Source organism: Sander lucioperca, chromosome 17 (assembly GCF_008315115.2).
Source record: "Sander lucioperca isolate FBNREF2018 chromosome 17, SLUC_FBN_1.2, whole genome shotgun sequence".
Classification (NCBI taxonomy): domain Eukaryota; kingdom Metazoa; phylum Chordata; class Actinopteri; order Perciformes; family Percidae; genus Sander; species Sander lucioperca.
The window spans coordinates 19198467-19210966 of record NC_050189.1 but is presented as its reverse complement, the minus strand read 5'-3'; the positions used below and the strand labels follow the sequence as shown (position 1 = coordinate 19210966).

General features: G+C 44.7%; 3 protein-coding genes across 7 annotated transcripts in view; 2 read left to right on the top strand and 1 right to left on the bottom strand.

The window, feature by feature from the left end:
- The window catches only part of LOC116064551 (ceramide-1-phosphate transfer protein-like), an 11771-nt gene extending 8522 nt beyond the window's left edge, over positions 1-3249 (top strand). For both annotated transcript variants that reach the window (XM_031319788.1, XM_031319787.2), the window contains 3 exons: positions 300-471; positions 1841-2037; positions 2849-3249. In XM_031319788.1, coding sequence (XP_031175648.1) covers positions 300-471; positions 1841-2037; positions 2849-3077 — 598 coding nt within the window. In that variant the 3' untranslated portion in view covers positions 3078-3249. The remainder of the gene's footprint in view (positions 1-299; positions 472-1840; positions 2038-2848) is intronic.
- Positions 1-12500, top strand: part of LOC116064544 (zinc finger protein 239-like) — an 893026-nt gene that overhangs the window by 819695 nt on the left and 60831 nt on the right. The gene's annotated exons all lie outside the window — the stretch shown is intronic.
- LOC116064543 (zinc finger protein 37-like) overlaps positions 7782-12500 on the bottom strand; it is a 14370-nt gene continuing 9651 nt past the window's right edge. For all 4 annotated transcript variants that reach the window (XM_031319777.2, XM_031319779.2, XM_031319780.2 and 1 more), the window contains exons 7-10: positions 11745-11875; positions 10804-11021; positions 9832-10025; positions 7782-9070 (exon numbers count right to left, since the gene is read on the bottom strand). In XM_031319777.2, coding sequence (XP_031175637.2) covers positions 7783-9070; positions 9832-10025; positions 10804-11021; positions 11745-11875 — 1831 coding nt within the window. In that variant the 3' untranslated portion in view covers position 7782. The remainder of the gene's footprint in view (positions 9071-9831; positions 10026-10803; positions 11022-11744; positions 11876-12500) is intronic.

Sequence of the window (12500 nt, the reverse complement as noted above, 5' to 3'; positions counted from 1 at the left end):
CCAGAGCAGGGGGAATGAGAGGGGGAAACACCAGAGCAGGGGGAATGAGAGGGGGAAACGCCAGAGCAGGGGGAATGAGAGGAGGGGAACACCAGAGCAGGGGGAATGAGAGGAGGGGAACACCAGAGCAGGGGGAATGAGAGGAGGAAATGCCAGAGCAGGGGGAATGAGAGGGGGAAACGCCAGAGCAGGGGGAATGAGAGGGGGAACGCCAGAGCAGGGGGAACGAGAGCCGCGTTACTAGGTAGTTAGCCAGTTAGCCGGACACGCTAACTCGTCACCGATGAAATCTGTTGCAGTTTCATGGAGTCTCTGGGGACGATGGTCAGCTTCTTCTCCCAGAAGGTGAAGGAAAAGGTCGTTCTGATACGAGAGCTGTCCCTCAAACGTGCCGCAGAGGCTCATGGGAAACGCGGTCCATCTGACCGCTCAGGACTACAAACCCCGGCTTCGTTTGGACTACGGAGCGGGGTGAGTGTCGCGGAAAAAAACACGGCCGGACACACACACACACACACACACACACACATATACACTAGAGCTGTCAATCTTCCTCTATAATACCATTCAAATTCCATTTGATATTTTTAATGAATATTTAATGCTCAATTGCAGCCTGTAAAATAATATGTACTACACTACTCAGGCTTATGCGTTGTCAATGCCACTATAAGCATGTGGTTGTTGTTACACGGTCCGTCCACTAGAGGGACTTCTAACATTAGCCTGGCCTTGAGGCGACCTGCACGCAACTTTGTTTACATTCATTTTCCATTACGAGCACACAGCGACAAACACAAATCAACAGAGAACTCTGTAATGTAACATTATCTAACAAGTGTAGTGAAGCAGCTCTGTTGTAAAGGCTAACGGTGCTCGGTTAGCACAATGACATCATGTTAGAAAGCACAGCCGAAACCATTTGTCATAAACTAGCTAGGTAAGAAACAAACAATGCTAACGGCATTAATAACTAAGCCAAACGGGGCTGTCACTACTATTTTAGTGATTTATAAGCAACCTGTTTCTTGCAGATTGTCACGTTACTGAGAATACAGCTGTTAGAAGGTAATATATAAGTAGAAGCTAACTCTGACAGCTGTAGGGCAGCTAACATTACCTTTAGCTGTCTTCATGAAGCTCCCAGCTAAGCTAACGTTAATGTACCTCGCGACGCAGTTAGAAAACAAGAACGAGCTAACTAGTGTTAACATAAGCACTTTGGCTCGGTGGAAGTTGATTTTAAAGTCATGTTAAAACTATTTCCCGTCCTTCTTACGATTTCCAGCCGCAGCCTGTCACTCCCCCGTGTACTAACGTTACTCGGTACGTAACGCTAGCGCCGTAATGTTGTACTAACGTTATCTGACCTCACAATGCCTTGTGTTTCTCACTCCCGCTAAGTTATTGTTGATAAGACGTGACATGAGGGACATATGCGGGGAGGCCAAGGCGAGAAGAGGGAGATTAGCTAACGTTAGCCAACATATTTATAAAAAAAAAGTCACATCCGAATAGTAATTTCAGCATTCGAATAGTATTGATTTTTTTACTATTGGAATTATATGAATTGAATTGAAATGAATTTCGGCATTCGTTCCAACAGCCCTAATACACACACACACACACACACACACACACACACACACACACACACACACAAAAACACACACACGCTCATGGGAAACGCGGTCCGTCTGACCGCTCGGGACTACAAACCATGCCGTTTGGACTGCAGAGACTGCAGTGAGTGTAGCGGAAAAAAACAGTTAAACACTGATTTATTTTTCGTTTTTTCTCTCTCTCTCTCCCTCCCTCTCTCTCTCTCTCTCTCTGGAAGGCGTACCGTTCAGTCCGCTCCATGGTGGAGGCGGAGCTAAAAGACGGCGTGGTGGACTTCTCCCGGCGGACGGATTCTGGCTGCAGGACGCTGCTGCGGCTGCACCGCTCTCTGCTGTGGCTGCAGCTCATGCTGGAGGGTTTGGCTGAAGGACCGGACGCCAACGGACAATACAAGACCCCCGGAGAGCTCAGCAGGTAACGCCTTCTCTAACTAGCGCTGCTGCTAACGACTAAGCTCTCGACTACATTTTTCAATTAGTCGACTAATCTAAATGACGTGTTTGTTATTTTGTTGTGTCCATTTTATCGGCTCCATCTAGCCTACTGCTCCCAATAAGTGACAAAATAACGCCAACATGTTCCTGTTTACATGTTGTGATTTGTAGAGTCACAGCGTGTACAAATAACAAGGTCACATGACACACAGCCATCTTCTAACCGTAAACATACTGGGAACTATATTCTCAGAAAGGGCGAAGCACTGCTACTGCTGCTACTTGGGCGGAGTGATATGCTCGCAGCACCTGAGAAGCCCCGAGCAGAGAGTAGCAACGTAGCAACAAAAAAGTGACAAAAATGTAAAAAGAATGACAAAAAATTTGAAAAAAAATGTCAAAAAAGTGACAAAAAATTTGAAAAAAATGTCAAGTGACAAAAATTTGAAAAAATTACAAAAATGTCACAAAAATGTCAAACAAAAGTGACAAAAATGTCAAAAAGGTGACCAAAAAAATTGAAAAGAAATGTCAAAAAAAGTGACAAAAATGTAAAAAAATGTAAAAAAAAAAATGTAAAAAAAAAAAAATCAACAAAATGTCAAAAATGTGACAAAAATGTCAAAAACAAAGTGACAAAAATGTAAAAAAAAAAATTGAGAAAAATGTCAGAAAAAAGTGACAAAGATGCCATCACCGGAAAGGTCTTCTACTATCCTTCCCTGGTCTCCGTCCAGAGCAGCGGGGTCTGTTGGTCCATTCTTACATACGGTCTGTGGTTCCCTCCTCAGGGACGCCTACAGGGTGGCGTTGGCGCCCCATCACCCCTGGGTGCTGCGCCAGGCGGCGGAGTTCGTGTTCCTCGCGCTCCCAGACCGAGGCTTCTTCCTGCAGCTGGTCTGCGTGAAGACGCAGCACGAGGCCGCGCCCGTCCTGCACGCCATCATCGACGCTCTGGCGCTCGTGCACGTGCAGACGCAGCGGATCCTCGCCGAGCACGGCATGCTGGAGCTGCCCTGAACGCACCGCCGCCGAGACTCCAGGACTGTACGTACAAAGAGAGACTTCCTGTCGGACAGGGCTTCAAAATAAAAGACTTCCTGACCCCAAAATACACACACAGTACTCACAGTACACAGACAAAGTACACACACACACCTCACAGTACACACACAGTACTCACACACACACACACACACACACACACACACAGTACTCACAGTACACACATACACTCACCTCACAGTACACACACAGTACTCACAGTACACACACACACAGTACTCACAGTACACAGACACAGTACACACCTCACAGTACACACACACAGTACACACAGTACACACACACACAGTACACACACACTCACCTCACAGTACACACACAGTACTCACAGTACACAGACACAGTACACACCTCACAGTACACACACTCACCTCACAGTACACACACAGTACTCACAGTACACAGACACACACGCACACAGTAGTCACAGTACACACACAGCTCACACACTGGAGAATCAATCACTCAAAGCAAAAAAAGTTGTGAAAAGATAACACTCAATTAAAGTACAAATACCTCAAATCTCTACTCGAGTAGATGTACTTTGTTACTTTCCACCAAACTTCCTCATAAACTTCATGAACGTGGGAAATGTTTTACACAGAACGTACTTTATTTTGGTCTCACAAACATGTTTTACAGTGAAGTACGATACGTAATACATGTACAAGTAATACATGTACAAGTAATACACGTACAAGTACAATACGTCAGCAGCTTAAAACACAAATAAAAGCAGGATATATGCAGTTAATACTGAAGGGAAACACACACTAAGGCACCATATGCTGCATTCAGGACCACGTGGGATATGAAAGTGTTCTCAATAGAGATTATCACACACACACACACACACACACACACACACACACAGAGACAAACACACACACACACACACACACACACACACACACACACACACACACACACACACACACTAGGGATCATTACAGAGTTTAAGGGCTGATTACGTTAATTAAAAGTTCTCCGTTTGAGAGACCTTTTATTTCCCACGTTCCCTGAATGCAACAGTAAAACACTAACAGTCAACAGGGGAAGATAATTAAAACAGAAAACTAATTATTAAAAATGTAAGAAGTACTTCTCAGTACAGTTATAACGTCTTCAAACACAAAGATACACAAAGTCACGTCATCCCTCCTGTTAACAAACGTTTATATTTCAAAAATTTGGGTTTCAACCAAATTGTGAAAATATAAAATGAACGTGGACGGTTCCCTACGACGCTCTTCACAAGTCAAATAAATGAGTAGTTCACTTTTATTACATTTTATAGCATTAGAAAAAAACGTGATAAAATTATGTCAAAAATGTGACAAATGTCGGAAAAAAACAACGAAAACGTCAAAAAAGTTGGAAAAAAAATCAACAATTACAAAAGTGACAAAAATGTCGAAAAAGGTTCAAAAACGTCGGGGAAAAAACAAAAAACGTAAAAAAAAAAGTGCAGAAACAAAATCAACAAAAGTGACAAAAAGTTTATAAATGTCGGGAAAACCCTCGTGTCGTCTTCGGTCGACCACTAGAGTCCTTCGCTCAAAACTAACTAAACTAACTAAACTACCTACCTACCTAACTAAACTAGCTACCTAACTAACTAAACTAGCTACCTAACTAACTACCTACCTAACTAACAACTAACTACCTACCTAACTAACAACTAACTAACTAACTAACTAACTAACTAACTACCTACCTAACTAACTACCTACCTACCTAACTAACAACTAACTACCTACCTAACTACCTAACTAACAACTAACTAACTACCTACCTAACTAAACTAGTTAACTAACTAAACTAACTACCTACCTAACTAAACTAGTTAACTAACTAAACTAACTACCTAACTACCTACCTACCTACCTAACTAACTTTTCGTCACTTTTTTGGGTCACTTGTTTCAGTGTTTTCGATGCTATGTTTCACCAACTTATCACCAGTAGCTTTAAACGTATTTTTGTAATTCACGGTCAGTAAATCTCATTCATAGTTTATACTGATTTTGAAATGATGAATGATTTTGACTAATATTAGAGGAACGTATGTTGGTGGAGAATCAGACGTTTGGAAGTTTAGTCACGTCTTAAATCCATTTCACTTTTTTCAAATGCTATAAAATTGAATACCCACAACTCAATGAAAGTAGTAATCAAGTACTTTGTACTTTGAGTAATTTGGTTAAAAAGAAACCCATATTTCTGATATAGAAGTTTTGAGAACGGGAGGACAACAGGAGGGTTGACGAAAAAGTTGACTTTTTATTTTAAATTTTGACCCAGAAAAACAAAAAGTTGCAGGTCGACGAGAAGACGAAAACGGGCTAAACTCATAACAATTAAACTAATAAACTGAAACTTTTAAAACTCTGATTACAGCGAAGTAAAACAGGCACTAAAAGGACTTCATTTCTTTAAGTTTAAGACGCTTGTTGCTACCACCAGACTCCATTTAAAAAAGCAGTAATTTTAGCGTGTATAGAGCCAACATATTTCCACATGTAAATTGGTAAACTATTCAATCAAATCATAACAAACTGTGTTTATTTCAACCAAAACTAGAGCTGTGGTGGTTGTAACAGTGGAGAGACGACCCAAAACATCTTTTCGTGGTTTTATTTTGTTTCTGTCGACTCTGAATGAAGTGTATTCTACGATGCTTAAATGACTGATTATTTACATGGAGTCTGGTGGGTTTAGCGAACGCAATTTCTCGGATGTTTTTATGTTTAAAAAAAGCATCTTACTCGTTAACAGAAAGGTCGACCTCCTTAGAAATCCTTTTCATAATGTTGTCAGACACTTAGAATAATAATCTGAGTCTGTCAGCGGCAACAATAGAACTTTTAGTGGAAGTTTCTCGCTTCAATACGGCACCAATGTCAAAGATTGTTGTTCCCATCGAACACAAACTGGGAAAACAAGAGTCCAGGTTGAAAACTACCTTTTAGATTGTTGATTAATTGTTTCAGCAAATGTAGTTTGGTTTCCTTTTTCCTATCAAAAAGCAGGACCAACCCCAGAGCAATACTTACGTTCCACTTCGTTATCTGGATGGCTTTTTATTTTTTTTTTATTTTTACAAAAACATTTTTTTACTGAACAAAACAAACTAAATTTCTCAAATGTTAAATGCAGCCTAAACAATAACGGGACACAGATATTAAAAAATCACCTTCGCCAACTCTCCAGACAGAACGAGAGAAGCAGTGGCAGCAAGAAAACTGTCCTGTCCTGTTAGTAGTGTCCTGGGACAGTCAGACACTGTCCTGAGGTCCTGAGGCACAGGACAGTGTCTGGCTGTCCCGGGACAGTCATGGAGTCACAGGACAGTGTCTGGCTGTCCCGGGACAGTCATGGAGTCACAGGACAGTCATGGGAGTCACAGGACAGTGTCTGACTGTCCCGGGACAGTGTACAGGACATTGTCTGGCTGTCCCGGGACAGTCATGGAGTCACAGGACAGTGTCTGGCTGTCCCGGGACAGTCATGGAGTCACAGGACAGTGTCTGACTGTCCCGGGACAGTCATGGAGTCACAGGACAGTGTCTGACTGTCCCGGGACAGTCATGGAGTCACAGGACAGTGTCTGACTGTCCCGGGACAGTCATGGAGTCACAGGACAGTGTCTGGCTGTCCCGGGACAGTCATGGATTCACAGGACAGTCATGGGAGTCACAGGACAGTGTCTGACTGTCCCGAGACAGTCATGGAGTCACAGGACAGTGTCTGGCTGTCCCGAGACAGTGTACAGGACATTGTCTGGCTGTCCCGGGACAGTCATGGAGTCACAGGACAGTGTCTGGCTGTCCCGGGACAGTCATGGAGTCACAGGACAGTGTCTGACTGTCCCGGGACAGTCATGGAGTCACAGGACAGTGTCTGACTGTCCCGGGACAGTCATGGAGTCACAGGACAGTGTCTGACTGTCCCGGGACAGTCATGGAGTCACAGGACAGTGTCTGGCTGTCCCGGGACAGTCATGGATTCACAGGACAGTGTCTGGCTGTCCCGGGACAGTCATGGATTCACAGGACAGTCATGGGAGTCACAGGACAGTGTCTGACTGTCCCGGGACAGTCATGGAGTCACAGGACAGTGTCTGGCTGTCCCGGGACAGTCATGGATTCACAGGACAGTCATGGGAGTCACAGGACAGTGTCTGGCTGTCCCGGGACAGTCATGGATTCACAGGACAGTCATGGGAGTCACAGGACAGTGTCTGACTGTCCCGGGACAGTCATGGAGTCACAGGACAGTGTCTGGCTGTCCCGGGACAGTCATGGATTCACAGGACAGTCATGGGAGTCACAGGACAGTGTCTGACTGTCCCGGGACAGTCATGGAGTCACAGGACAGTGTCTGGCTGTCCCGAGACAGTGTACAGGACATTGTCTGGCTGTCCCGGGACAGTCATGGAGTCACAGGACAGTGTCTGACTGTCCCGGGACAGTCATGGAGTCACAGGACAGTGTCTGACTGTCCTGGGACAGTCATGGAGTCACAGGACAGTGTCTGACTGTCCCGGGACAGTCATGGAGTCACAGGACAGTGTCTGGCTGTCCCGGGACAGTCATGGATTCACAGGACAGTCATGGAGTCACAGGACAGTGTCTGACTGTCCCGGGACAGTCATGGAGTCACAGGACAGTGTCTGGCTGTCCCGGGACAGTCATGGAGTCACAGGATAGCTCGTCTCCCTCGCCGCCGCCCCGGTGGCTCTTCATGTGCGTTTTCAGACAGTGGCTCTGCGTGAAGGCCTTGTCGCAGAGCGTGCACTGGTACGGCCGCTCGCCGTTGTGCGTCCGCATGTGCACGGTCAGGTGCTCCTGGCGCGAGCACGCCTTCCCGCACACGGCGCACGCGTAGCGCTTGATGCCCAGGTGGCTCCGCACGTGGTTGTTCAGGTGGCTTTTGCGCTTGAAGAAGCGCCCGCACTCGGAGCAGCCGTACGGCGCCTCGCCCGTGTGCGTGCGCATGTGCGCCTTGCGCTCGCCGTTGGATATGAAGCCCTTGCCGCACACGGTGCAGGCGAACGGCCGCTCGCTGCAGTGCATGCGCCGGAAGTGGGCGTTGAGCGTGCAGTTGGTGGTGAACGTGTTGCAGCAGATGTGGCAGAGGAACGGGCGCTCGCGCTCCGTGTGCGTCAGCTGGTGCGACTTGAGCGCGTTGGCCAGCTTGAAGCGCTTCCCGCAGACCTCGCAGCCGTAGCGCCGCTCGCCCGAGTGGACCGTCTTGTGGCGGGACAGGGACCGCAGGTCGGTTAGGAACTTACCGCAGACGTTGCATTGGTACTTGTCTCGCCTGGCGTGCGAGCGGACGTGCGCCTGGAGCTGCGCATTCAAACCGAACGCTCTCGGGCAGACCTCGCACTTGTAGGGCTTGTCCTCCACGTGGACCCATCGGTGCACGCTCAGACTCGACAGGCGCGGGAAGGTTTTGTTGCACAAGTCGCACTTGAACGGCCGGTCGCCCGTGTGGCGCGTGGTGTGGTACTGGAGGCCGGTGACGGTGAAGAAAGCCTTGGAGCAATACGAGCACTCGTGGGTCTTCTGGTAGGTCTTGAGGTGTCCCTTTAGGTCTTCCGGCGAGGCGAAATTCTCGCCGCAAACGCCGCAGAGGTGCGGCGATTCCTCGGCGTGGCTCCACGCGTGTTTGATCAGGCTGCCCATCAGCCGGTACCAAACGCCGCAGACTTTACACGGCGTTTTACGCTCGATCAGCTTCCCCTCCACGCGGCCCGGCGTTTTGGCTCTGCGCTTCCTGCGAGCGGGCGGTGGCGGCTTCGAGGTCCGCGGCTCAGGGTCGCTGTCGGGTTTCCAGTCGCCGTCTTCGTCGTCTCCGTCCAACGCCTCGTCTCCGTCTGCGTCTCCGCCAGAGTCCAGCTGGCTCTCGGCCTCTTGCGTCTCCGTGTCCTGCTGAACAGCGCTGATGTGGAGCAGAAACATAAGTTATTCATGTTGACCATGTAAATGAAATACAAATATTTTTAGTAAAAAAAGTCAAAATGTTTTAAGTAAAAAAAGTCAAAATATTTTAAGTAAAAAAGTCAAAATATTTTTAGCATAAAAAGTCAAAATATTTTAAGTAAAAAAGTCAAAATATTTTAAGTAAAAAAAGTCAAAAGTCTAAATATTTTTAGTAAAAAAGTCAATATTTTTAAGTAGAGAAGTCAAAAGATCTTAAGTAAAAAAGTCTAAATATTTTTAACATAAAAAGTCTAAATATTTTAAGTAAAAAAAGTCTAAATATTTTAAGTAAAAAAAGTCAAAAGTCTAAATATTTTAAGTAAAAAAAGTCAAAAGTCTAAATATTTGAAGTAACAAAGTCTAAATAATTTTAAGTAAAAAAAAGTCTAAATATTTTAAGTAAAAAAAGTCTAAATATTTTAAGTAAAAAAAGTCAAAATATTTTAAGTAAAAATAGTCAAAATATTTTTAGTAAAAAAGTCAAAATATTTTAAATAAAAAAGTCAAAATATTTTAAGTAAAAAAAAAAGTCAAAATATTTTAAGTAAAAAAGTCAAAATATTTTAAGTAAAAAAGTCAAAAAAGTCTAAATATTACCGTATTGCGCTGTAACCGCCAGTCGTTTACTGAACTAAAAGTACAAACGCGTCAGCCTTAAAATATACTTAAAGTACCAACAGTAAAAGTACTCTTTATGCAGATAGTAACTTGTTAAATTACCTTGAACGGCGGCGGCTTTTTTCACTTTTTACCCCCACAGCAGCAGCGGACAGAGAATCAGTCGGGACGCCATCGGGGCTCCATAAAAGGTTAGGATCTTCCCCCTCTTCTCCTTCCTCCTCATCCTCTTCTTCCTCTCCTTCCTCCTCTTCCTTCTCTCCTTCCTCCTCCTCTCCTTCCTCTTCCTCTCCTGTCTAGAAGGGTTCATGTTTTTTAGGGAAACAACTTCATACAAAAGAAAGTCTGAAATTCACATCTAACATTTAGAGGACGACTATTTATTCTCGACCGTCTCAGACGTTTATTCTGACAAAAACAAGAGAAACTGTTCTGAAAACTAACTCAAACTAACAAACTCTCTCTAAACTATCTAACAAACTAAACTAAAATCCAAAAGTCTAAACTATAATCACCTCGCTTCCTACGAGTAAATGTACTCAGTTACTTATAATCCCTCCGTATCTACGTTCATAAACTATATAAAATACACACATCCTACACTCTAGTCCACTGTTTCTTAAACAGGGGTACGTGTCCCCATAGGGGTCCTCTGGAGGACTGCAGGGGGTACGTGTCCCCCTAGTGGTACTCTGGAGGACTGCAGGGGGTACGTGTCCCCCTAGGGGTCCTCTGGAGGACTGCAGGGGATACGTGTCCCCCTAGGGGTACTCTGGAGGACTGCAGGGGGTACGTGTCCCCCTAGGGGTACTCTGGAGGACTGCAGGGGGTACGTGTCCCCCTAGGGGTACTCTGGTAGACTGCAGGGGGTACATGTCCCCCTAGGGGTACTCTGGAGGACTTGTCCCCCTAGGGGTACACTGGAGGACTGCAGGGGGTACTGGACTTAAAAACACATCACGTAACGTATACGAACACAAAGAACCTACAGTATATGAACAGAAATACACAACAACACTCCTGATTCCTACTCTCATAGTAAATACGTGAAGTAAATACGTGAAGTAAATATACCTTCAGTCGGACGTAGAGGAACTTGGTGATCCTGATGATGTTCTCCGGCGTCATCTTCTTCACTTTGAGTCTCTGGAGTCGCCGGCTGCGGTCCGACTTGAAGATGGCGAAGGTTTTGTCGTCTCCGGCGAGCTGAGGGAAGCTGGAGCGCAGCAGGGACAGGAAGTCCTCCTCCGTCAGCCCACGGGGACACGACAGGTCTCGCGACTTCAGAAACACTGGAACGGGAAATACAACTTCTGAACCAATCGCACCATCCTGTTCCCATTTCATCTGGTTACAACGCATCAATATTTCTAGTAAAAAGTAAATTCTAAATATTTTTTGTAAAAAAAAGTCAAAATATTTTTAGTAAAAAAGTCAAAATATTTTTTGTAAAAAAGTCAAAATATTTTTTGTAAAAAAAGTCAAAATATTTCTTGTAAAAAAGACAAAATATTTCTAGTAAAAAAGTCAAAATATTTTTAGTAAAAAAGTCAAAATATTTTTAGTAAAAAAGTCAAAATATTTTTTGTAAAAGTCAAAATATTTTTTGTAAAAGTCAAAATATTTTTTGTAAAAAAAGTCAAAATATTTTTAGTAAAGTCAAAATATTTTTAGTAAAAAAGTCAAAATATTTTTTGTAAAAAAAGTCAAAATATTTTTTGTAAAAAAGTCAAAATATTTTTTGTAAAAGTCAAAATATTTTTTGTAAAAAAAGTCAAAATATTTTTTGTAAAAGACAAAATATTTTTTGTAAAAAAAGTCTAAATATTTTTTGTAAAAAAGTCAAAATGTTTTCAGTAAAAAAGACAATATTTAAAGTCAAAAAAATTTTAATTTTAAATTTTGACCCACAAAACCTAAAAGCCACGTAGTCGACGGGAAGACGACACAAGGGTTAGACGCCGCTAGGACGCAACGGGATGCCGGGAAAGGACCCAACACACGGACGTCTGTACCTTTGTTAGAGAGCACGTCTGTCTGAGGGTCCTCCAGCACGCACACCTTGAAGACCAGGTGGGTCGGTTTCTCTCCGAGGGAAGGTCGGCCGCGACGCCGCCTTTCAGACTCAACTCTGGGAGACGATAACCTGCAATCACACAACACACAGAGATGGATGGATGGAGAGAGAGAGAGAGAGATAGATAGATAGATAGATAGATAGATAGATAGATAGATAGATAGATAGATAGATAGATAGATAGATCGTCACGTTCCCGTCTAACGGGTACAAACGCAAAAGTCTGAAGACAGCGGCGTGGAGAGAGACGAGAACAAGTAGTCTGCTGTTACAGAGTAGGCTACAGAAATGATCGGCTCCTGTTATTGGTAAGATTTTCAATGTAATGGCTCAATATTTAAGTGATTTCGACAATGTGGATAAGGTTGTTTTAGTTTGATGACCATATGTAGGCTGTTCATGTGAGCCAGAGTAGGCTACAACGTTACGGATGAAGAGAAAGAGAGAGAGTAGGCAGTGGCCAGTGGGCAGTGGCCAGCGGGCAGTGGCCAGTGGCCAGCGGCCAGTGGGCAGCGGCCAGTGGGCAGTGGCCACTGGCCAGTGGGCAGCGGGCAGCGGCCAGTGGCCAGCGGCCAGTGGGCAGTGGCCAGTGGGCAGTGGCCACTGGCCAGTGGGCAGCGGGCAGCGGCCAGCGGCCAGTGGCCAGCGGCCAGTGGCCACTGCCTACTCTCTCTCTTTCTCTTCATCCGTAACG